The sequence below is a fragment of the Callorhinchus milii genome, unplaced genomic scaffold, assembly GCF_018977255.1.
Source record: "Callorhinchus milii isolate IMCB2004 unplaced genomic scaffold, IMCB_Cmil_1.0 Scaffold7, whole genome shotgun sequence".
Taxonomy (NCBI): domain Eukaryota; kingdom Metazoa; phylum Chordata; class Chondrichthyes; order Chimaeriformes; family Callorhinchidae; genus Callorhinchus; species Callorhinchus milii.
In genome coordinates, this window is record NW_024704748.1 from 13,217,085 (window position 1) to 13,239,957 (window position 22,873).

A 22,873-nucleotide genomic window follows, 5' to 3' on the forward strand; every position below is an offset into this window, starting at 1 on the left:
ACACAAACACAAACAACACAACAGCACAACACACACACACACAAACACAACACACACACAACAGCACAACACACACACAACAGCACAACACACACACAAAAACACACACACACAAAAACACCACACACCCAACAGCACAACACACACACACACAAAACAACACAACACACACACACACAAACACAACACACACACAACAGCACAACACACACACACACAAAAACACAACACACACACAACAGCACAACACACACACAAAAACACACAAAACAGCACAACACACACACACAACAGCACAACACACACACAAAAACAGCACAACACACACACACAAAAACAGCACAACACACACACACAAAAACAGCACAACACACACACACAAAAACAGCACAACACACACACAAAAACAGCACAACACACACACAAAAACAACACACACAAAAACAACACAACACACACAAAAATAACACACACACACACAATGGAAATGCACAATAGTGATTCAATATAATTTCTAATGAATGCTTATGGGCATTTCTGATTAATGGTTATATTTCTGCCCCCAACTGAAGTTCTTAATACAGATCATTATATTAAGGTTGCTAAGATAGATAGCTACATTTAATTTAGTCATTTTTTCTATTATTAACATATGCACCACAAAAACTAATTTGGGGCTAACAGAAAAGGCAATAGCAATAATTCAGTGACAGTAAAAGTCAAGGGTAAAGCAATGTACTTGAACTATTAAGAATCAACACTGAAATACAAAACTCTCTCCAGCAGATGTCCTTATTTCTATGTCTCTCTGGCGTGCAGAGAAGACACTTGTCTATATTTAGTCATGCCATAAATGTTGCATTAACATCACGAAGAGCTCACTCCCAAGGCATCTATTCTATTTTAGTTCATAATGCTCGGAGTAGTTTTATATATAAACTTTGCATCATATAGAATGTACTGCCAAATAACAACATCGGTTTCATTGCAAATATTAATACCGGGAGAATATCAAGTAAACTAGTTGCACCAAAGTTTGTGGTGCATATTATACAGTAGAAATATGAATGACTAGATTAGCTATTTGCAAGAGTAATATTGAATATAAATTGTAGCACACAAATGGAAAATACTGCACAAGTATCTACGTTGATTTGCTGTAACTATATAACAAGTTGCCATGATCCGAAATAACTTTTGTTCTTTCCAGAGGGAAGAAATTAATCTTAGTAATGACTGCAATCAACAATGAAATAAAATCTTGAAATCTTTCCTAAGATTTCTTTCAAACATAATGATTAAATGGCCTTTAGCAACTGCCTTCAGCAGATTACACAAAAAAAAGTATCACTTTTACTGCTGTCCTCCCAACGTGAAAGGTGCTATACAAATGTAATTTTGTTGTTGTATGGAGACCTGGAGACTGCGCAGATTAATGCTACAAGAATGAACCCCAGTCAAAACACAAAATACTGCAGATGCTGGAAATCTGAAACAAAAACAGAGAGAGATGGGAAAACTCAGCAGTTCAGGCAGCATCTATGGAGGAAGGAAAGTGAGTCAACTTTTCAGGTCCACCACCCTTTGTCAGGAAAACAAAACGTTTTCCCAGCTCTCTCTGTTTTTGTTTCAGAATGAACCCCAGTGTTGGAAACAAACTATGAGCAACAAACAGACAAGTTGATTGACTCTTTAATCTTAAAAAGACATCTCAGAGGGAATCTTATAAAGGTGTGTAAGATTTTAAGTGGGATTGAGAGAGCAAGCCCAGAACAATCCTTTCAGCTGCACACAGATAACAGAAAAAGAGGACAGTTTGAGCATTGCAAAAGGCAATTTCAGGACAAACACCAGGAAATATTTATTTACCAAGGGGATAAACAACTGGAACAGAATACTATGAAGGATGATTTACACCAGGACACTGGACTCATTCAAAAAAATAGCTTGATGCTGTGGTGGGAAGACAGTAAGGTAAGTATTCTGTAAGGATAACAATAAATGGACCAAAGGGTCTTCACCAGAACTGATTTCGTATTGATGAGTCTACCGGTCTTATTTTGTTCTTATTACTTTAAATAGCCATTTTAATTATCTTCAACTGACTTTTCCAAAAAAAACTCAGCACTCAATAAGTTTTGATTTATACATTTGAAAATAGTTCCTCAAACCTTATTTATTTATGACTCCACTGATTTTAACCTTTTTGTTTATCTCTTTTCAAAACATGTCAGTTTAATATATTAAATAACACATTTTGTTTACATTAATAAAACCCATAGTTTCCCAAAGTCAGCTGCAGGGCTGTGATTTACTGCTTACAACCCGACATGTTTTCTGTTTCCAAAATGGTCTGCAACAGCAGTTACATTTTTTTTTTGGTCAGCCGGGTGTCTGACACATGCAGAAACCCATCACCATGCTATAGAGTATCCAAACCAGACTGCGTTCCACATATGCCATCTACACGTAGAAATTGTCTGGAATGGAATGCACACTCTCTTCCAGGCCAGACTGATCCTGTTTACCTAATTCCAGAGGGCATTAGGCACAAGAGTACTGCGGCCCACCTGGCTCAGGAACTAGACATCCGAGACCGCCACAGAGAATTGACTCGATTCTGATGAACTAAGTTTCAACAAGTAAATGTCTGAGTAGTTATTACTTTTGTTCATCATTTGAGTCTTTCCTGCAAAGATTTAACTGGCTTAATTATACCCTAATCATTTTAAAATGTGTCCGTTGTGTTAAGAAAGCCTGGCAAAAGTGTATGAGAAGGGTAAAACAGTGCAAACAAAGTTGACAACTACCACACAACTCAAAAATAATAAGCTAAAATTTAGGAGAAGTAATTGCACTTTTCTAAGTTTACAATCTTTGTTTTTTTATTGCCAACATATTCACTTCCAACTTTGCAGCATTAAAGTGCATATTTTTCTTCAAGTTTTCTTCCATCAAATACTTCAGCAAACCAATCCGATTTTTTCTGAATTACCCATTAACCTACTGCAGCTGTTGTTAGCTTCTCATCCCCTCAAACATCTCTACTACTGTGACCTATTATGTGGATTGCTGCAAGGAAGATCATACATGCAGATTTGTGTCCGACTTCCTAATAAAACAGCCAAGATCAGTAATTCTGTATGAACAATTGCAGGCACGTGCCTTGATTTACTACAAGGTAGATCACCAACTGTTCAGATTTACAATGACCAGGACAAAACTTCAAAGCTAGGAAGCTTCCTACTGTCTAGATCTTTGGTTTGCAGGGTTAGGAGCATCGATACACTTCAAGTCTCAGTCAGGCTCGTCAACCATCAACAATGCATTGGATTATTGCAGAGTTGCTTGAGTTTGTGTCATATCACAGCCAAGGCAAGCCTTAAGGATATGATTCCACACTTTGTTTGAATTGTGTTCTACCAGGTTGTGGCAAACCATGATTTCCAATGATGTGTTAACAGGTTGATAGAGCCACAAGATTGGTGAACTTGGTATCTCTCACAATAATACTAATGTTTGGATTTGATGTAGCACCTTTCAGATCAGTGGGGAGTTTCAAAGAGCTTCAAAAGATCGTGCATTTGAACGTTTTTGCAAGTGTCTCATTTCTCCTCCCAAAACCTAGATGATTGCTCTTCCTGAGATTAGAAGTCTGAGTTGTAGAGAATTCGAAAGCATAACTATCAGATTGCTGATGGATCTCAAGATACATGGCAGTATTCACCTGAGCCATTATTGAAACATCATGCCCAGGTCACACCTAATGAGACATTTGAAAAGAAATGTATTTATTGCATTAAAAATTAATGTCCCGTTTACAACAGCACATTTTCTTTTACAGCAGGCTGCAAAAATCAGCATGGAAATCCAATAAATAGGAACTGGAAGATACAAAGTTTTATCCAGGAAGGTGGGGGGGGAGTGGTGGGAGGAGGAGAAAAAGAGGAAGAAAAAAATCACCAGAAATGAAATGTGGATCACCACTGCCCACATCATTTGTAATGGTTACAGTATTAGTAATGTATTCCTTCCTTACGAATTGCCATTAAATTCCATCACAAATTCTTGCAATTATAAGTACACAATCAAGACATGAGGCTAATACAAGGAAGGATTAAATTACAACATGCCTTCTTAGATTGAATGTGTTTAGCTGGCTAATGCTAAGGCTCTGTAAACTAAGGTACAAGAGTTGGGTGAAATGGTCATCAGTGACTATGAACAGTGCAGTTTGACATTTCCTTTGCTACATGCTCCCTTCCCCAGTAGTATATTAAAATCTGAAACACAAAAATACTGACACATTTGTAAGTAATTAAAAAACATTCCCAGTGCCCTTTCCTAAAAGTCATACTGTCCACCAAGAATCTGCAAGGGAGTAAAGTAGACCAAGGAATTTAATCAACAGAAATCAAACATTCACACAAGTAAGGTGAATAGATTTAGGGTTATTTCATTCACAAATCTAATCACATTTAAAGACCTAATTAACAGACAGAACAAAAAAGGCTGTTGTACAACATGAAATGATTACTTTAGATGTATATAAAAATAATTTCCAGAAAGTCGAACCATGTTAGCAAAGCCACAAACTGGATTTTGTTCAATTTTTTTTACTTGAAAGCTTGTGTATTAGGGCTTTCCCTTTCATACATTCAAAACACACTCAGTGCATTCCTCTCCTCTCTTCCTCATACACAAAGAACACAGCAATACCAGTGTTGAAAAGATAGCTCTCATATAAGATTCTAAATCATATACATTATACTGTTCTATTAATTCCTTACATTACATCAGTATTAACAAGTTAGCCATGTGCTCATGTCACATCTGTGGCAGCTGTTGATAGACAGGACCCCTGGGTTACACTTCGAGAATGTTGGGTTCCAACAGCGGGTTAGAGTAAACAGCGCTGCTGATGTAATTTAGCTGAGTAGCTGCCGGATCTCCTTGTGCATGTGGCACAGAAAGTCCACATACGACGCTCCACCGTTTAGGTTCTTATCCTCCATGAGAAAGTGTTTGAAGAGTAACTCCATTTTGTCTTCTTGCTTCACTATCAGGAGCTGGGAGAAAAGAAGGCTGAATCATCCAAAAGTTCAAAAGAATTACCAGTAATCTATTAAACAATACTGAAGAACCTTGCAATTCACAAATCTGTTAGTTGAAATCTTTACATTTTGGATTTTCCTGTTATTGTAGTAGCTGAAGGGTTAACAGGACATTAACCGCTATAAAATGTTTTAATTGGTTGAATGAGAACTCTACCTTCATAAACCTGGGCCTTTGACCACGAATCATATCAACCATGGACCTTAGCTTTTTAGAATAAGGATTATCCAGCATTGGCAGGGCATTCTGTAAAATAAAATAAATTCATCACCAGATACTCAAATCATTGCAGTTAGCAATTAGTAAAACACACCAAAACTATAATAATTGGAGGTTCATTGAAATAGTAGCATTAGTCTTAATTTGTTTTAGTTGAGGCGTATTTTAAGAGCAGATATATACAGATGTGGTGTACTTCAAAAAAAACTAAAAGGCTTACAGGTATTTTTCAACAAAAAAAACTTAAGAATTAATTGAAGCTCTGATCACTGATAAAATGAAACTCACCAGTCCAGAGTCAATCTGACCAAACGACTGCACATTAAAGATGCTATGGATCAGATCATGCTGAGTGTTCATTCCCACCCACAGGAAGAGACTCAATCCATTCTCCAGCAGGTAGATGCCACCCTTTGATAAACGCTCTTCTGAGCAACGAATGGCAACTGGATAGTCATCACTCTCAACATCCATCTTGTGCTAGTGCAAGGAAAAAAAGAAAATAATCAGGGCATTGAACAATCTATCTTGACCAATACCTATTGTATTTTGGATTAAAATGATTTTTAAAAAAAACATTAAAAACAGATTCCATTTGAACCTTCCTTTTCTTCCAAGCACTATACAAGGCTATACATCCAAGATCCTATTCTATGTGAGGGGCACTCTGTAGATTTCAAGTTTAATGCAGATTCACATTATTTCTGGGAAGATTGGACACTGACATACAACTCTCCTGGCAGACCTTTCAGTAATTACAATACTCAAGATTCACTTATGCTAATAGATAAGAACTGTGTTCTTTAGTCTGTTCCACAACTGATCTGCACACTATTATGATAATTCTAAACCAATTTCAGTAACGGTTCGAGCTGATTGTCATAGTTCAGGTCTAAAACAGACCTCAATTGATTGTTAGTTGTGACCATCAAATTTATTTGCTCCTGTATTTGAAAATTATAAATAAAAGTGGTTGTATATAAATTACTTACCACTGGCAACAACCGTGGGTAGAAGAATACATTTGTTTCTGCTACATCCATGGATGTAACAAGCTGACGAATATAGGCCCGATCATCAGTAGATACGTCAGCTCCAGGCTGCAACACGTCACTCTTCAGGACACAGTTCAGGTACACAGGCAGTAGCTTCATACATTCTGGCAAGATCAGCTAAATACAAATTTAGAGAAATATTGGTTTTAAAAAGGGGTTAATTTCTAGGGAACTTTACTGATATCTTATTATCAAGCTAACAATTTAGTTAAAAAAACAGGAATATGGGTAAGTAATTATTCCTAAACACCTGGTAGACCACAGAAACAAGTTAAGTTTTTTTCTCACCGTAATATAAATGAAACGGGGTTAACTTTCATCCTTCAAATGCTGATGAACATTGCATTTTAAATTCAAAAGTGACTTACAGAACATTATAGTGACAAAATATTTGTTAAATATCTGTTTGATTGCAAATAAACAGATTCAGACTGCTTCTCCTAGGTGTCAGTGTGTCCATTTCAATCAGATGAAACTTGATCTAAGCCACTCTAGAATGCAGCCTATTTTCCAAGAATAGAGCTGTTAAGTTTGAAGTCTGGTTACTCTTCATATTACATTTTGTCTCAATTACAAATAATATTCAAAGTTGTACTGTTGCTTTACAGACAACACAAACCAAAAACTTCCATGGATATCACAAAACTAACAATTTGAGTGATTCAAAACAAAAATGTCCAATTTAAATTCTGATTTGTTTAAATTGTTGATTTGTTTGTTATAATTTTAAAAACATACTGTATCTGCTTTATGCAGCAGTCAGCCATTTTAATTCAAATCAACAATTTTTATAGATACTTCACTCAGTTGTGCAACTAGAAAGCCTTGTGAATGCTGAATTCCTGATCATCATCCCCAATATCACCACCATTTAATCACTATGTCAATTCACAAAACAGTCCTGGTGAGTACAGAAACATTTTTTACTTCCTTCTTAAAAAGTTCAGATGGAAAAATTTGCTTGGGTGTTCCACTGCTTAACCATGAGTAGAAATACAAGATTAAAACTCTACCCGAACATCAAAGAAAAGCAAATACTTCAACTCAAACTGAGAACTCAGAGAACATTCTATTCCTGCATCCCAAGCAGACATCAATTTCCTAACCCAGTGAATGCTGCTAATGTACAATCATCTGGAGTCAAGCAGATTTTGTTCTGTTTGTTCATCCTTACACAGCAGTCAAAGTAATTTACTGTCACACAGGTTGCGTCTCAATTTCTCCAACTAAAGCTGTATTTCACAAAGCAGAATGAATGTGTGAATAACAAAAGTATATCTGTAAAGAAAACAACTGTTTTACCTGCCCAGCTGATGATGGACTTGCACAATTCTTGCGGTAGCATGACAGGATTTGAGCACTCTGGTTAATTAAGGTGTCTCGTACAGACTTTGTCGAATTGTTGAGCACACCACGGTATGCTGCACACAAGAGAAAACTTGCATTAAATTAAGAAACAAAGTTACAAAAGTGCTAGGTGTAACTGTTTATATGCATCAATCTGGTTCAATTGGTAACACTCCAAGTCAGAACGTTGAGGGTTCAAGCCCCAGGTTGGGACTTTGAACTCGCAGTCCACCTCGCGACGTGAAAGGAATCGTTATGAAACACAAGAGGTACATACGGGATCCAGAGGTTAAATCATTGTTTTAACTTTTCTTAAAAGTTTCTTTGGCGCCTTCTAGTTATTTTGTGACAGTGTGTGCCAATAATCCTATTGTCCATTAGCATATTGGTGACGAGTCACAATAATCTTTGCAATGTCTAAACAATATTGGAAAACTAATTGAGCAGGCTTAATGCGTTCTTATACTTTAATGTTACTTTCTATAATTATTGCAAGGTACAGCCTCTGGGAGTTTCTTACCATATTTAGCAAAGTAGTTGATAAGTGTGTCAGTCTCACAGTTTCTGTACAGGTCAGCAAGCTGAGTACAGCAATTGAGGGTTACGTTGTGTATACGTAATCTTCTTTGTCCACTGCAACTAGTGTACAGCAAAGCACACTGGAAAAGAAAGAGGAAAGCTTACTATAACATCCACATTCATCAAGTTTACAAGCACAGAGGCAGTTCAAAGCTGAATTCAATAGGCTACATCATCAAACTCTGCAGAAGTAATTTCTGTATGAGAAGCAACGGTGGGTTAGAATTTAGTTGCAATTTGCACAAATTCTACCAGACGCATAAAATTAAACGGATGCAGATGTGGTTGACTGCAGTTATGTGCTTGATTATCGGAATGTGTATGACCTCTTAACTATTAGGGATGTCTGAAGATTTTTGCTGAAAAACATCTAATCACTAAAGGCACTGTCGTGCGATGCCACTTGACGGTCAATACCCACACTTGGAAGTCAAAGACTGTTTTGGTACCATTATTTTTCGGTAGCAAACATCTATAAGCAGAGAATACATTACATGAAAGACTAATTGCAGCATATATTTGTAAACAGCACTAGTGTAATGTCATCTTAAGGCAGTCAAAGTGGAGGACACATTGCTGTTTGAATAGAGACAGTCAGTGGAAAGACTGACAGTAAAGCTAGGAATTTCTACTATTTCGATGGGAAAAATAGTTTCACATGTAAATACTTTGAGATGCTTCAAACGACTGGAAGTAAACTTGGAGGTTGTTTGCCATCTGGTGAGAGTAGAATGCATAAGGCATGAGCAAAAATAGGAAACTAATTGGTAATACCTCAACAAACCTTTACATAAAGTACAGCCCCATTATAATGTAGGAGTCCATAGAATCCAAACCAGTTTTGCAATGGGGCGCAATCGTTGGTCAGTGCTTCCACTGCGACATCACCGATCAGGACCAGTTATGTCAATGCCAGGTGTGCAGAAAGCCAGGTTCATGGAGCACCAAAATTTTAATGAAGCACTTTATAGTATTAACAACAACTTGCATTTATATAGCTTATATAATATATATATAGTTCATGATCACAATTGGAATAGTCTCACCTGAAGTAGAGCTCCAGATTCTTCACTCAACTTGTCATCGTGTTTGAACTCTACAGTGATGGTTTTATCACAGTCTAATGCAGCTAATTCTACGTCAGTTGTGTTACTCATGTAGAAGGAGCCATAGAACTCAGTTGCTCTAATTCCTGGAACAAAAGCAAAAGGTCTTGGAAAAAGATTGCCACAAACAAAAGGAGAATCCTGATTTTTAAGCATATATTTCTAGATACCCCTTTGGTAAATTCAATGGTGCCTTTGAACATTTATTCAAGGAACAGTAATGCACCCTCTCTGATCAGTTTTAAAATAAATTAGAAATTTTAATAAAAAACTCATTGGACACTCCAACAGTTAAACATAATCTAGTGAGATAAATACTTTTATTATGAACCTATTGAATACATGTTTCCTATTAACAGTTTATTGCACATAATCTAGGTCACCTTTAAGCAATGAAATCTCCACTTAAGCAGCCACTATAAATAAAAAAATGCCATTTTAATGTGCTTATATCTCACATGTGGGATAATATACAGGTAGAATAATTTACATTTATATAGCGCCTTTCACGTTGAGAGGATGTCTCAAAGCATTTGACTCTACCAGTTGGGCACCTGAGCTGGGGGTGGAGAAAAATGCGGAAGTGAATGAGGGAATGAGTCAGAGGGACTCTGGAATGGAGTTCCAGAGAACAGGAGCAGAATTGCTGCCAACTTTGGGATGGATGAGACAGGGCACATGAAGCAGGCCAATGATGACTTAGAGAAGGGAACAGCCAAGTCAGTAGAGTTGAAGGAGATTGTAGAGGCCATAGAGGGAATATTTAAAAGTGAGAATCATGAATTTAAGGATTAAAAACACACGATACCTGTGCTTGTGCGTACTCTCATCACGGAATCAAATCCTATCACTTTTTGAACATCCCTGTGTAAATCATTTAGGAATCGTTCACCATCTGTTTGTGCCTGTGGAAGAACAATGTTCTTGTAATATTTTACGCTTAAAACACTTGTTAGAGGAAGTACAGCAAACTATTTAGACTTGATTTGTTCTTTTATGGATCAAATCCTTTCATGTGAGGGACTTTTTTTTTTAAGAGTTAACTGTAGTTTTGTTTCCGTTTTGGTGAAGAAATGGCTTCTGAAATATTCTTACCCAAAATCTTAACATGAAACTTCATGCAAAGATTAGGTGTCTGAGTCTGTATCGAGTCTGAGTACAATGTTTAATAACATACAAACAATTAGCAAATAAAACAAACTGCCAAACTAGGGGAGTTAGTAAGTGACCACAGATGCATATTCTCTCCTGATGGGCAAATAGATATAAATACCACTTTATGAATTAAAATGTAATCACTTTACTGATCAAAATTACTGAAAGACTTGTAATTTAGACTGCAACTGCTGAAAAAAATTGACATTTGAAATATAATTCAGCAAATTTTTAATTTTAACATCTTTGGTTCTATCACAATTTATTGGAGCAACTCAATTTAAGAAATCAAAAGGAATTTCACAATTGGTGAAGTTATTCAACTGAACCAACTGACTCGCCTCTTCAGCCCATGAAGTATCAACAAGAGATCAGATAGATAGGAGAAGATTAAGCATTACATCAAGACTATAGTTCCCAGATTGAATAGGATCTATAACAGCAGCTATTTGAGCACCAGTTGGAAAAACAACTTTAAACTCCTTAAAGAACAATTTTGAAATTCTTATGACAATACATTTTTATCACATATCCAAAAATTACCTGGAAATAGGTATACTTGTAAACTGAACCTCCTGTTTGGTAGGAAACCAATCCTAATGTAGCCACATCAATATACTGATTAGGGAACAGAAAGAGATCCACACAGCACCCTTGAGTGACACATTCCTTGGCCAGGTTATTGTAAAAGTTAGTCTGAGGCTGGAACAGAATCTGTAATAGATAGAAATTAATAAACCTCAGAGAGAAACACATATTTAACAAAGCCTGAGTCACACTGCTTATCTACTAATTGTGCCTTGTTGCAGTTAATTTTCTTTACATTTAGTACTATTTTTCAGGTGTTGAATGTTACCAAAGGGTATCATACACAATGAGTGTTCTACTGCAGTATCACTTAACATCTGATTTAAATTTAAAGGATTGCAAACAATGACCTCACAAAAATGGGCTGAATAACCCCCTATTGTCTTACGTTTCTCTGGTTCTAAGTCACTGAGGGAGTGCCCGACTACTGTACCTTTTCCTTGTCTGTGCTAATAAGCTTCTTGTCATCTCGATTCTTCAGTTTTCCAGGCGCTTCAGCAAGAGGCAGGGAGGAGTGGAAGATGAACAATTTTCCAGCACATTCTGCTGCCTGCAAGTACAAAAGAAGCAGCATAGAATAGAATAGTTTAAGTGTCTAACATTGATGAAAGTTTTCCATTCATATCGTTTTTAACATATGCTTTGACTTTGTAAATAGTTTTCCTGTTTTAGTGTGCACTAATATTAACCCTATAATTATTCAACCAGAGTATTATAATTAATGTAAAAAAACTTGTAAAATGGTAAGTAGAACCATGGATGCTTCAAAACATAACTGAACTATTTGGGGACATAAGATCAAAAAAATACTTCCCATCAATATATAAATGTCAGCATTAGTGAAAAGCTGCTACATTGTAGAATGCAGGTTTACACTCACAGGTTTTGTGCATCATTGGGAGAAGTAAATATAAGGCAAGGAGCCTCATTGCGAAAGGAAAGCGAGTACTTGATAGATTGTCACAAATGAGTTTGCGAGTATGTTGCCAAACTACTCTCTGCTGAGGAATGGTCCAAGTTGTAGTAGAAGTGAAACTGCACTGACAAGATGCGTATCGTTCTTTTAAGATTAAAAAGACCCTCTTCAATGGGTCAAAATAACTAATATCAAAGTTCTGGATCTTGTATCTTGATTGCCAAAGAGGAATAATGCAAATTATAAGCAGCTTTTGATATTCAAGTAAACTGTACCTTAAGAGCTTCCATACCAGCCTGAATGACCGGGCCAAAAACTGTCTCAGTTTCTCTGGTATCAGCAAACATCTCAGGAATCTGTTCCAACAAACTGAAGAGCAAACTGATTATTTTCACATAATTACTGAAACTTGCATTAAATAGCAAAACTATATTTTTTAAATTAATTGGTGAACCTCCTCTGGATGGATCAGAACTCCACTGTGCAGTATACATACACATCTTGATCTATTGGGGAACTTCCACAATAACGTTTGTAATATTAAGTGGCCAGTACATAATAACGAGCTTTAGGACTAAAATTGCATTGTCAATCACTTTTAGAGCTGCCGAATCTAGTATATTTACATCGGGGTACTAACTTTGCCAGGGTCCCGTACAACTATATACTTGCGCCTAACTCCCAAAACTCCCTACTTTGCACTCAACTGGAAATAATAACTAAAAATGTGATTAGTAAACTGCTGGATGAAAGATCAGGCTCTGAAATGATTGCGATAGTAGCAGTGGCAGACACGATACCAGGTCTTGCAGCATTGTCCTTGAAAGGGGCCCTTACCTGTTTATTACCGTTCTCGACTCATTTAGATTGACCAGGAATCCATCAAGTAAAGGTACGAACATGTCTGCCACATCAGACACCACCATCATTTGTGGTTGTGCTAATGAGCTCTTCACATTGTAAAAATGGAGCACTTTGTTGTAGGTCACAAAACCAACCCTTATTGCTGATTCTTCTACATTTCCTTCCCTGGAGGTGGGTGCAGAGGAGAAGAAACAAATTAAAAAGCTTAATGTTTCTCTTCACCAGTTCAAACACATGAACAACATTAGAATACATTAGGTTCAAGAAACAAGTTAAAAAGATTAATATTCTTCTATACCAGTTCAAACACATTAACAACGAATGGCATTATTGGCATTTACATATGAATAGGAATTTCATTCTCACCTTGGAAGATAATCCAATAGAGTCTTTAACTCTTCACAGAGTAGATGAACTAGTCCACTCTTCATTGCATTGTAGGATACATCGATCATAAAGATGAAAGCAGGAGGATTGGGTACTTTGTTGTTCTAAAATAAATTATTAATGAAATCTCAGTTGAAGGATCTCAAATGTATTCACTTTCATACAAAACCATCTGCATCAAATGAAGACATTAGCGGTTTGTCTTCTATTTAATCAAATAGTCGACCATCTAGCTTCATCCTAGCTAGTTGAATCTATCCAAGAAGCCAGGTTAAGTTCTGGCCTGTGTTATTGCCATTAACAGGTTAAGTGATGTGTAAAATGAGCAGATCAAATATGCAATTTCATCTAAATTACATATTACAGGAATAGATTCTGCAATTTAACTTGGACCTATATTTTAGTTATTGTCCATTGCAGTTCCCAGAAACATACTCAGTGCTTTTCCATTTTACTGAAACCACCATGTCACTGTACTTCCAACATGACAAAATAACCTAATATCAAGATACAGCTGAAGAGATACAGATATAATAGCAAGCAAATTACTGAGTGACCTCCGTAATATTTTAAACAAGGTACATCATATTAGCATGAAGAACCAACTTGTAAATAATTTTGTATTGATAAAAGTGATTTGACTGCAATGATAAACTGCAGGTGGAACATGAATATTCAAGAGGATGCATGAAGGGCTGGAGGTTTCAAAAATAGAAGTTGTGATTATGGTTCAGTTATCTTAAATTATGACGCATTGAAGGGATGAAGTAACTGTTAAGGGATTCATCAGTGGCAATTTACATCACAAGATTTGAGATAACCACCTAGATTAGAAAAGTAGGACAAGGCTCCTGGAATGTACTGCATCATGTTGAGTTTTAAAAAAACAAGATTTAAAAAAAATTAATTTATAGTTTAACCATCATGAAAGGGGATTGCAGATTTTAAAAGTAAAACCACTGAGAGACTAAAATACATACCTTACAGTAGTCTACAGTTGCCAGAAACTCATAGGAACCAAGTGACAGTTCTGGACGATCATAATAGTCCACTCTTTTGCCAGTGTGATCCAAATGTTGGAAATAGTGAGATGGTACTAGGAGAAAAAGCATTGGAGTTACATTTGAGCCAAACCAAAACACAAAAGGAAAATAATTTAGGCATGTGCAGTTATTTGCCATGCATCTTTACATATAAAAAAAATTCAAATGCTTTTGATATTATCCTGCTTTAAGTTTCCAAGATATGTACCTCTGGAGAAGTTAAGTAAAGGGATGTACAACTCTTTGCCTTTAAGAGGTTTGTAAAGTTGCCTGTCCTGCTTGTGGACTTCAACAAGAAATAAGAGAATTACAGTGAGGCATATCTTTAAAAAGTGTTACCTTCAGTGACACAACTGCAGAATCCACATTGGAACCTACGGCCACCTTCAATATATTGCATAAAAGGGCACATGTAGGCCTTACATCGGTTACACCTCACTGGACCAGTCTCGCCATGATCTACAACATATGGGGGAGTCTGTGACGAGAAGACAAAAAAGTGCAGTATTTTATATTAACACAAAATATTTTTTTTAATTACATTTATATAGTGTCTTTCACGTCAGAAGAATGTCCCAAGGCACTGGATATCGAAACACATGCTTTAATCTACACAACAAGCAAATGGTGCAGTTTTGCTGGGATTCGGAGGAAGGAAAATGCAAATATAAGATGAACAGCAGAGATGAATATGTCAACTTCCAAAACTATAATGGTAGCAAGATTAAAAACAGTTCTTGCCTGCCCACCTGTGACCCTATTAGGAAGAGGTGCGATTAATCGTAATGTGATATTAGAACCAGGAGCAAAATATTTTATTGAATGATTTTAACTGCACAACTCAACGTTGAGCCATGGTGGAAACCTCATAAACAAAAATAAATAAAGCCATTATTAAGTAATAGACTGAAGGATCGTACAGCAGTTATTGCTGATTTTCCTTTTAAGAAACTAATTTGTGTTTCCATGGAAACATCAAAAGGGGTTGGAACAGGCCAAAAATATCCAACGGGTAAAAATGGAATCCGTGCTAATGGCATCAACTCTGCCTCGCAGATGCCCACTATCCAGGAATTTAAAATGTGTGAAGTCTGGTTTCATATTGAGCAGCAGGATTTATCTGAACAGCTGCACTAAACAAATCTGAACCATCAATCATTGAGATTGTGGACAAAATTAAATGATAGATTCCACAGTCTATTATGCATTAAACGCTAAGATTCTCTTGATACAAAACTAATGCTCCACTTCCTGCATTTCCTTTGGAAATAAGTTGTATGAAGAAATTCAAAAGGTAATGTTCTAGTGCTTTATAGTGACTATGAAGCACTAGAACATATTCACAACGATGTAAGGGCACATCCCTAAGAGCAAATATGGACAGCTATTTAGCATTTGTAATGCAGGGAGTGAAACGTCTCTTTAACAACATTAACAGTCTGTTTAAGGTCCGTGGACCACCCTATGGAGAGCTTAAATAAACCACAGGGGATGGAATCCTGTGAAATTCACACCAGCTAAGCAAATCTTGTGCGGGCGCAAATTACACTTCTCCTCAAACTACCTCCTCCAGTTGGTGTCAGGAGTGGAATTCCAGGTCAGTTTTCACTGCCTCAGGTAAATGGTATTGCCATTAAAACTATTATAGATTATAGTGTTTTGTGTGACATGCATTCAGAATACTTTATAATTTTAAATTAACTTTCTTTACTGCTTTTTCCTTCTACTTAACAGAAAGTAAATAAAGTTTGAACATTAGAAAAGTCAAAGATTATAATGCAAATTACCTCATCAACTGGCAATGTAGCGAGTGGTTTAAAAATAGTAGTGAGAGGAACTTGGGACTGTTTGGCCATATCTGAGGTGCAAGGGATATTATAAGCTGTACATCGAACAAATCGTGGACTTGCGTTCCCTTCAAGAAATTCAAATAAAACAATTAGTACATCCCTGAACAAATAATTTACACAGCACGCTAAAGCAGTTAAATTTAGCAAGAAAGTTTATGCATCGTTTCTATTAACTGCACTGCTAACAGTCACAGCATTGTCATAGAATAACACAGCTTTTATAACAATCTATATTTTTCAGAAAATATATCTTTAAGTCCCCTTACTGGCCAACTTTCCAAAGATTTAGGAGAAATGTATACAGCAAGCTTGACATAAAAGGTCATTTGTAAAGGTAATCAAGAGGTACAAAAGTGCAAAACTATTGCAGAAAATCAAGTTGTTTGATTCAAATTATCTTTACAGTTGAGTTGTAGCAGTTTGAGCAGTTTTAACACAGAACCAACATGTGTTTTTTTTAAAAAATGAATGAGCTGGCGCTATACCTTGATCTTTCACTACAAAGTCAGTGGTAACAAGTGGCGGAACTTGTCCTCTTACACCAGTAGTAAATGGTTCAGATCCTCGATTTGCTTTATCATCTTCAATCACCTGGATCTGTCATAGAACGTAAGAAAAGCATTTTAAACCATCATTCAATGGCATCCATCATTAAAGCTACAGTCACTTATTTTAGTCTCAAAATGCAACCACAATACATTATATATAGCAGATATAAAACATCTGTAAAACAGTTTTCTACTGTAAATAAAGTAAATATGCATCATTATTGGGACCACGTTAATCTAACCAATGAGATACATCTGCCAACGCTGATTTCATCTGTTTTCAAAATGTTGCTCCCTCCGAACTTCAAATGTAGATTCTTCATTTAACACTATTCAGATCTTTCACAAATAGAAGACCGGAATATAAATTAATTGTTCCATTGTCTCCAATAAGCTGAGCCATCACGTTTGTATCTTGAATACAGCAATGCAATTACAAACTTCTTATAGATCCAACAAACTTACTTAACGTTTTTCATAATAACCGCTCCTCATTGTGAAATATCTTGCCTTACAACATAAAGTTTAAGAATGCATGTCTTAGTAATATAAGAGAGAAAACATAGTGACAATCAGGAGACTAATGTGGAGTCTTCTACAACCGTTTAAGAAACAAAAATCACAAGACGGGAGCTGACCCCCAAGACTACGTTTGGGAAATCATATGAACGTTAAAGAGCTTGAATGATTTGCATTCCTTGAAAAATAGGAATATCTGATGTGGGTGCAATTAGAAAGAAAGCCAGCCTCTTACAAATGTTATTCTGTGTTACAAATTAAAAAGGTAATGCCACAAAATATTCATGTATAATTAACATTAAGCTATCAAAGTTTTTAACCACTTGTCTGTAGAGCAGCACTGTACCAAGTTAGCCAAGGTTATAAAATCATGTATCTCTTTATCTCTTTTTTAAAATGGATTATTGTGAACAATGGAACCACCAAGTTTTACACTAATCAAATCACATGGAGCAATAATATGATTCTATATAATTCCATCTTACATAAAATGTTGTATTGTAGGCTAGGTTATACAAAGTAAAATAGGTTAGATCAAGTAAGATGCAATAGACTAAAAGAAATGTTGTGATCTTGCAATATGTATGTTAAGAAGCTTTTGGAAGTAAAATGCAAGCATCCATGATACAAAGCAAAATGAAGCAATGTAGAAGGAAGCAGCATACACACACACACACACACACACACACACACAAAGACTTACTGGACTAGGAATTGCATCAGGGTCTATTCTATGTCTTGTTTTCTGTTGAGGTGGCAGTTCATTAAGTTGCTTAAAAGGGCACAAATGAGCAGCAAAACAGAAGAGAAGAGAAACAGAAGAGTAACAATTGTTACTTCTACCTTCCTGTACTAATGGTGCCACATCAGCAAGTCCTTTGACATACGTTTACACATACATCATCGCACATGCAACTTGAGTTATTCAGTTATCTGATTATCTGCTAATTTGAATAAGGGTGCTATTAGTATCATATGCATATTAAATGAGATACCTTCAAAATGATGTGCAGCTCCCTTGGCATGCTACAGACTACTTTTCAGTCACATCTTTACAGTGTCACACTACAGTGGCTTTATCACAGAGTACTAAAACTTAACTATCCAAACAGAGTGAAAATTATGCAAACATTTTGTTTGGTTATACTGAGTCATAGTCTTGTTTGATTTTTTTCAGTTTGACTTTCTACTTTCATGCTATTTCAAAAATCTATGAAGTACATTGAAATAAGTTACTTCATGCAGTATATTGATTGCACACAGTCACTCCACTTTACAGCATATCCAGTTAATATCTTTGGGGTGTCTTCCTGATGTGAATATAATGTTGATTATTGTTATTATTATTAAGCCTTCACTGAAACATATTTGACACAATGTTTAATCCCCAGTTTAGCCTCTCATCTCCATCCTTTTCCCCTTGCCTGAGGTTCTCATCACCCAGGAAGTCTGAACTGTCCAAGCCATGGCGTACTCTACAACTGAAGTCCGTGCCACAGAAAGCTGTTCCTCTATATTGGATTGAGAAGTTTTTGGCACAGAATGGCGTCCCAGTATGGATACCAAAAACCACTCAGGTTATCATTTGAGAATAAGGTTTTAGAAGATGAAGAAACATGCAATCTTATACATTAAAAAAGGCAATCAAAGAATCTTTCTTCTCTCTTCCCCTCTCCAAAACACACAATTCTTCCCATCTAGAAAAAAAGCATTTGAAGTAGGTCTTTCATAAGGTTCTATCATACCACATGAGGTTTGGATGAAAACAACCCTTTATCTATTTGATCTCATCCTGCTGGAATACAAACATCATGTTCTTGTCAATGAAATACCAAGTGACTCCTTAAAACATTTCTGTGAATGTTAAATATCAAAACTACTTTAGAAAATGTACAAACAAATACATATTCTCCCACAACTTACTGCAATTTATACTGCTGGTCAACTACATTTAAGCAAACTTTTTTATAAGCAAGTCACAAATTTGTCTTTGTTGTAATGTGCGGGAACATTTACTGCTACCACTTCATACAAAGACAGATAATTAAAGACTACAACTCCATGTTATTGATATGAATGAAATCGTATTTTGTACAGCTGCAACAAATGCATACATTTTTACATCTATCCCGGGCTTACTCCTTAAAAGCCGCTATTCTTTAAAGAATACTGAAACCAAACGCCACGTGATGATATTCTGCTATATAAATCTGCATTAGCTGCGCTGGGACTTTGGTTTTGGTCAAAAACAACAACTTAGATTAACATAGCCACCTTCACATGGGTAGGACGTAGGAGCGCTCAACAGTTGTGGAGTTTGAGGCTAGGATGGGGGGAGAGGGAGAAGGAGGTGACCCTAGACAGTCAAAGAAGAAGGTCTTCAGGCGTGATTTGAAAGTGGGGAAGGAGGGGGCAAGGTGCGGGGTTGAGGGAGAGAGTTCCAAAGGTCCAGTGGCTGCAAGCACAGCCGCCGAACTAAAAGAGGTTAGAACAAGTGTTAACTGAGAAGCTTTCAAACAGAGTTAATAGCAGCTATTTACTACAGTTAAGAAGGCAGTTTTCTACTTACAGGACTTGGAATGCTGTCTGGGTCCAGGCGTTTTTGCTGTGGTTGAGGCTGACTATTGTACGTAGCTGTTCCAGTGTAAGGTGCAGCATAGTTTGGCTGTGGCCCCCTCATTTGTCCAAAAGAACCTGAAAAGAGTTAATGAGAAAGATTTGTATACAAGGCTCATTTTCAAACCTAAAATGCAGCAAACACATGTGAAGTCACTTTAATAATCAGGATACTGCACCTAAAGAACCCATCCCCATGTAGATTAGACAGGGTGACCAAATTTCTTTTGACGATCAAAAACGATTAATTATTCTCATTTTCCAAAGTAATTTTATTGTTATTGGAAGTGTTTCAGCATTTTATTATTTCCAAAACCCATTTACACTTCAGTGCTGCAGATTCTTTGTAAGGCAATGTTACGGTTATAACATTTATAACAAAGTCTGCAAAGTATTGCATCTTACTTTTAAGGGAAGCGGTACCTTAAAGAGCATGAATTCTTCATCAATACTTAAAATGATAGTTCTAGGAGATTAAATGTAAAACATACCATTCTGTTGAGGTACAAATCCCGGAGCAGGCTGAGTTGGATGTACTTGAAACCCTTGCATTGGTGGGCCAGGCATTACCCCAGGCATTCCAGCTGGAGTAACAGTAGGTGATATGTGGTTATGCTGGGTTGGAACAAATCCTGTAGGAGGGGGCTGTCCTTGTGGTGGTCCATGCATGACTTGGGATCTTTGTGCTCCAGGTGGGGGAGGAAGATTCCCGCTAGTCGGACCAGAAGATGTAGGAGGAGAAGTAAGAGTAGATCCTGGGGGAGCAGCAAGATGTTGGGCAGGTTGTCCAGGAAAAGGATGCTGAGGAGGACCAATGCCCTGCAATACATTTGTAGGAATACTCTGCATTGGATTAGAATATTGTGTGTATGCTGGCACTCCTGTAGGTTGCAAATTTCCTGTAGTTTGAGGATGGGACGTCGGTGGGCCTGTAAATAAAAGAAAGCTGTATAGTCACACATTAATGGAAGCAGAAATCAGGAAATAGCATAGAGCAGAATAATACATTGGCCCATTTGATCTCATCCTTTCGAGAATAAACTCTTATCCTTCTCCCATGAAAGCATCAAGCTGTTCAGTTGGATTCCTTACCATATATTTGACCTACAGGAGGTGGTGGTCTAGAAGCAGGACCACTGATCTGCATTCCTGCCATCTGATTTGATAATTGCTGAGCGTTACTGAAAGGTATTGCATAAGGTTGGTATGATGCAGGCTGACTACCAGGCTGAGGAGGTACAGTAGCTGGCATGTACGGCTGAGATAATGGAGGCCTGTTGAAAGATTTTAATAGTTAGATGCGTGGATTTCAAGAGTTGGCTCCTGCAAAAATTCTTACGTGATAGTTAAAACCTTCCATAAATCTCTAAAACATCAATAAATCACACTTATGATTGTTTTATAGAATCATAGAATTTAACTTTCTTTCTACAGTCACCTTTTAAGTTGTTTCATTTAAATGGATGGCTCACTAATCAAGACTCTTTTTCAAAAGGTTACAATTACTTTATATAATTCCTTAGAGTTTAATAATCTTTGCATTTGATTTAGCGCATGGTGGTCCTTGTTAAGATGTCTCAAAGCGCTTCAAAGAATATAGTATAGACTGTGTATTTTGTGGGCGAAACAAAATCAGACAAGTGCAAAGTTCAAGAAAAAATTTTCAACACAGATGAACTGCTGAGTATTGTGTAATATTTCAGAACATTTCTGTAGTCTATTTATTAGGTACAAACAGTTACACACCTTTGCATCTGATTAGGCACTGCAGGCCCATTATGTATATCTCCCTGCCCATACTGGTTATAAACAGGCTGTTGTGCAGTCGTAGGAGGAGGTAATGAAGTTGGGGGTGCTCCTGATGTTGACGGTGGCCTTAAAGGACCTGGAATATCAAATAAAAACTAGATTGGAATTATAGAAAACCAGTGAAGTCTTAAAACATATAGTTTACCTATCAATGCAGAGCCTTATTTGGTTTACACAAGATTATATATCAGTATTGGGTGCAATCTGCATATTATCTATCAAAAAAAAATTAAAATATATCCTTATGACAAGCAAAAACAATTTTAACATCAATGTGTTTACTGGCTAACAACCTACAGTCCCTAATGTTTTTTTTTTTAAAAAAAAAAGAAGTCCAGCGAAGGGTTGGCTGGTTTACTACTGGAGTTCCAAAGTGCATTATCATAACCTTTGTCACTTCTCTTGTTAGTTCTATGCCACAACATAGTGTTGACGTGTAAATTACTGAGATCAGGTGGAGCAGGATTGAAAGTGGTCAGATAGCTTTCAAATCTGCAAGTCAAAAGTTCTTAAGGCTGGGGGGTAGTTTTAGAAACCAACTATTCCACAAAATGCCCACTTGAAGTTATATCTAGTTCACAGGTTATACTAATGGAAAGGCATAAAAATCAAGATTACTCCCCAATATAATATTTTCAGTAGCAGACAGGACATTCCAACATACTGCATTCTGCAGTGGCTCATACTGTACAGTTTCACGCACTCACTAAAAATCCTGTTCAACACACAATCCAGTGGAAGATCTCCAAAAGCATTTTTATTCACACTTCAGTCTTATAAACTTAACCAGCAAGCTCTTATCACATTGTGGATTGGAGGAGGGGAATAAGAAGAGTAGATGAATTGGCATTTAAAATATCAGAACTGCAAAAGCACCCTGGGTCAAGGATCAACTCCAACTGCAAGAGCTGAATTGGACACCTCCCCTCCAAGAATCTCAAGATGGTCTCAGAATTTATCAAGTTTAATAAAAGAAAAATAAATCTTCCACTACTGTATAAGGGCTTTGGACTGACTTTTTGTTTGTTAGTTTATGAGAGCGAGGAAGAAAAGTTAAAGAGAAATATAGATTTTTCTTTAAAGTTACGGTTACCGCATCGGGGTAAGAAAAAATCAGTTTGCTACATTCTGTATACAGACTGTGATAATAACACAAG

At 36.7% G+C, this 22,873-nt stretch overlaps 1 protein-coding gene across 3 annotated transcripts in view; it reads right to left on the minus strand.

Annotated features, from left to right (window-relative positions):
* Positions 1 to 3,770: 3,770 nt before the first annotated feature.
* sec24c (SEC24 homolog C, COPII coat complex component) overlaps positions 3,771 to 22,873 on the minus strand; it is a 33,040-nt gene continuing 13,937 nt past the window's right edge. For 2 of the 3 annotated variants that reach the window (XM_007898062.2, XM_007898060.2), the window contains 22 exons: positions 21,654 to 21,792; positions 21,000 to 21,181; positions 20,399 to 20,836; positions 19,861 to 19,985; positions 17,995 to 18,063; positions 16,710 to 16,821; positions 16,162 to 16,289; positions 14,714 to 14,852; positions 14,312 to 14,427; positions 13,311 to 13,435; positions 12,918 to 13,109; positions 12,356 to 12,449; positions 11,598 to 11,714; positions 11,120 to 11,290; positions 10,230 to 10,326; positions 9,362 to 9,507; positions 8,257 to 8,395; positions 7,692 to 7,810; positions 6,327 to 6,506; positions 5,623 to 5,814; positions 5,272 to 5,361; positions 3,771 to 5,069 (listed from right to left, as the gene is read on the minus strand). In XM_007898062.2, the coding sequence (XP_007896253.2) occupies positions 4,929 to 5,069; positions 5,272 to 5,361; positions 5,623 to 5,814; positions 6,327 to 6,506; positions 7,692 to 7,810; positions 8,257 to 8,395; positions 9,362 to 9,507; positions 10,230 to 10,326; positions 11,120 to 11,290; positions 11,598 to 11,714; positions 12,356 to 12,449; positions 12,918 to 13,109; positions 13,311 to 13,435; positions 14,312 to 14,427; positions 14,714 to 14,852; positions 16,162 to 16,289; positions 16,710 to 16,821; positions 17,995 to 18,063; positions 19,861 to 19,985; positions 20,399 to 20,836; positions 21,000 to 21,181; positions 21,654 to 21,792 (3,251 nt within the window). In that variant the 3' untranslated portion in view covers positions 3,771 to 4,928. The remainder of the gene's footprint in view (positions 5,070 to 5,271; positions 5,362 to 5,622; positions 5,815 to 6,326; positions 6,507 to 7,691; positions 7,811 to 8,256; positions 8,396 to 9,361; positions 9,508 to 10,229; positions 10,327 to 11,119; positions 11,291 to 11,597; positions 11,715 to 12,355; positions 12,450 to 12,917; positions 13,110 to 13,310; positions 13,436 to 14,311; positions 14,428 to 14,713; positions 14,853 to 16,161; positions 16,290 to 16,709; positions 16,822 to 17,994; positions 18,064 to 19,860; positions 19,986 to 20,398; positions 20,837 to 20,999; positions 21,182 to 21,653; positions 21,793 to 22,873) is intronic. The other variant, XM_007898061.2, reaches the window with a different exon arrangement.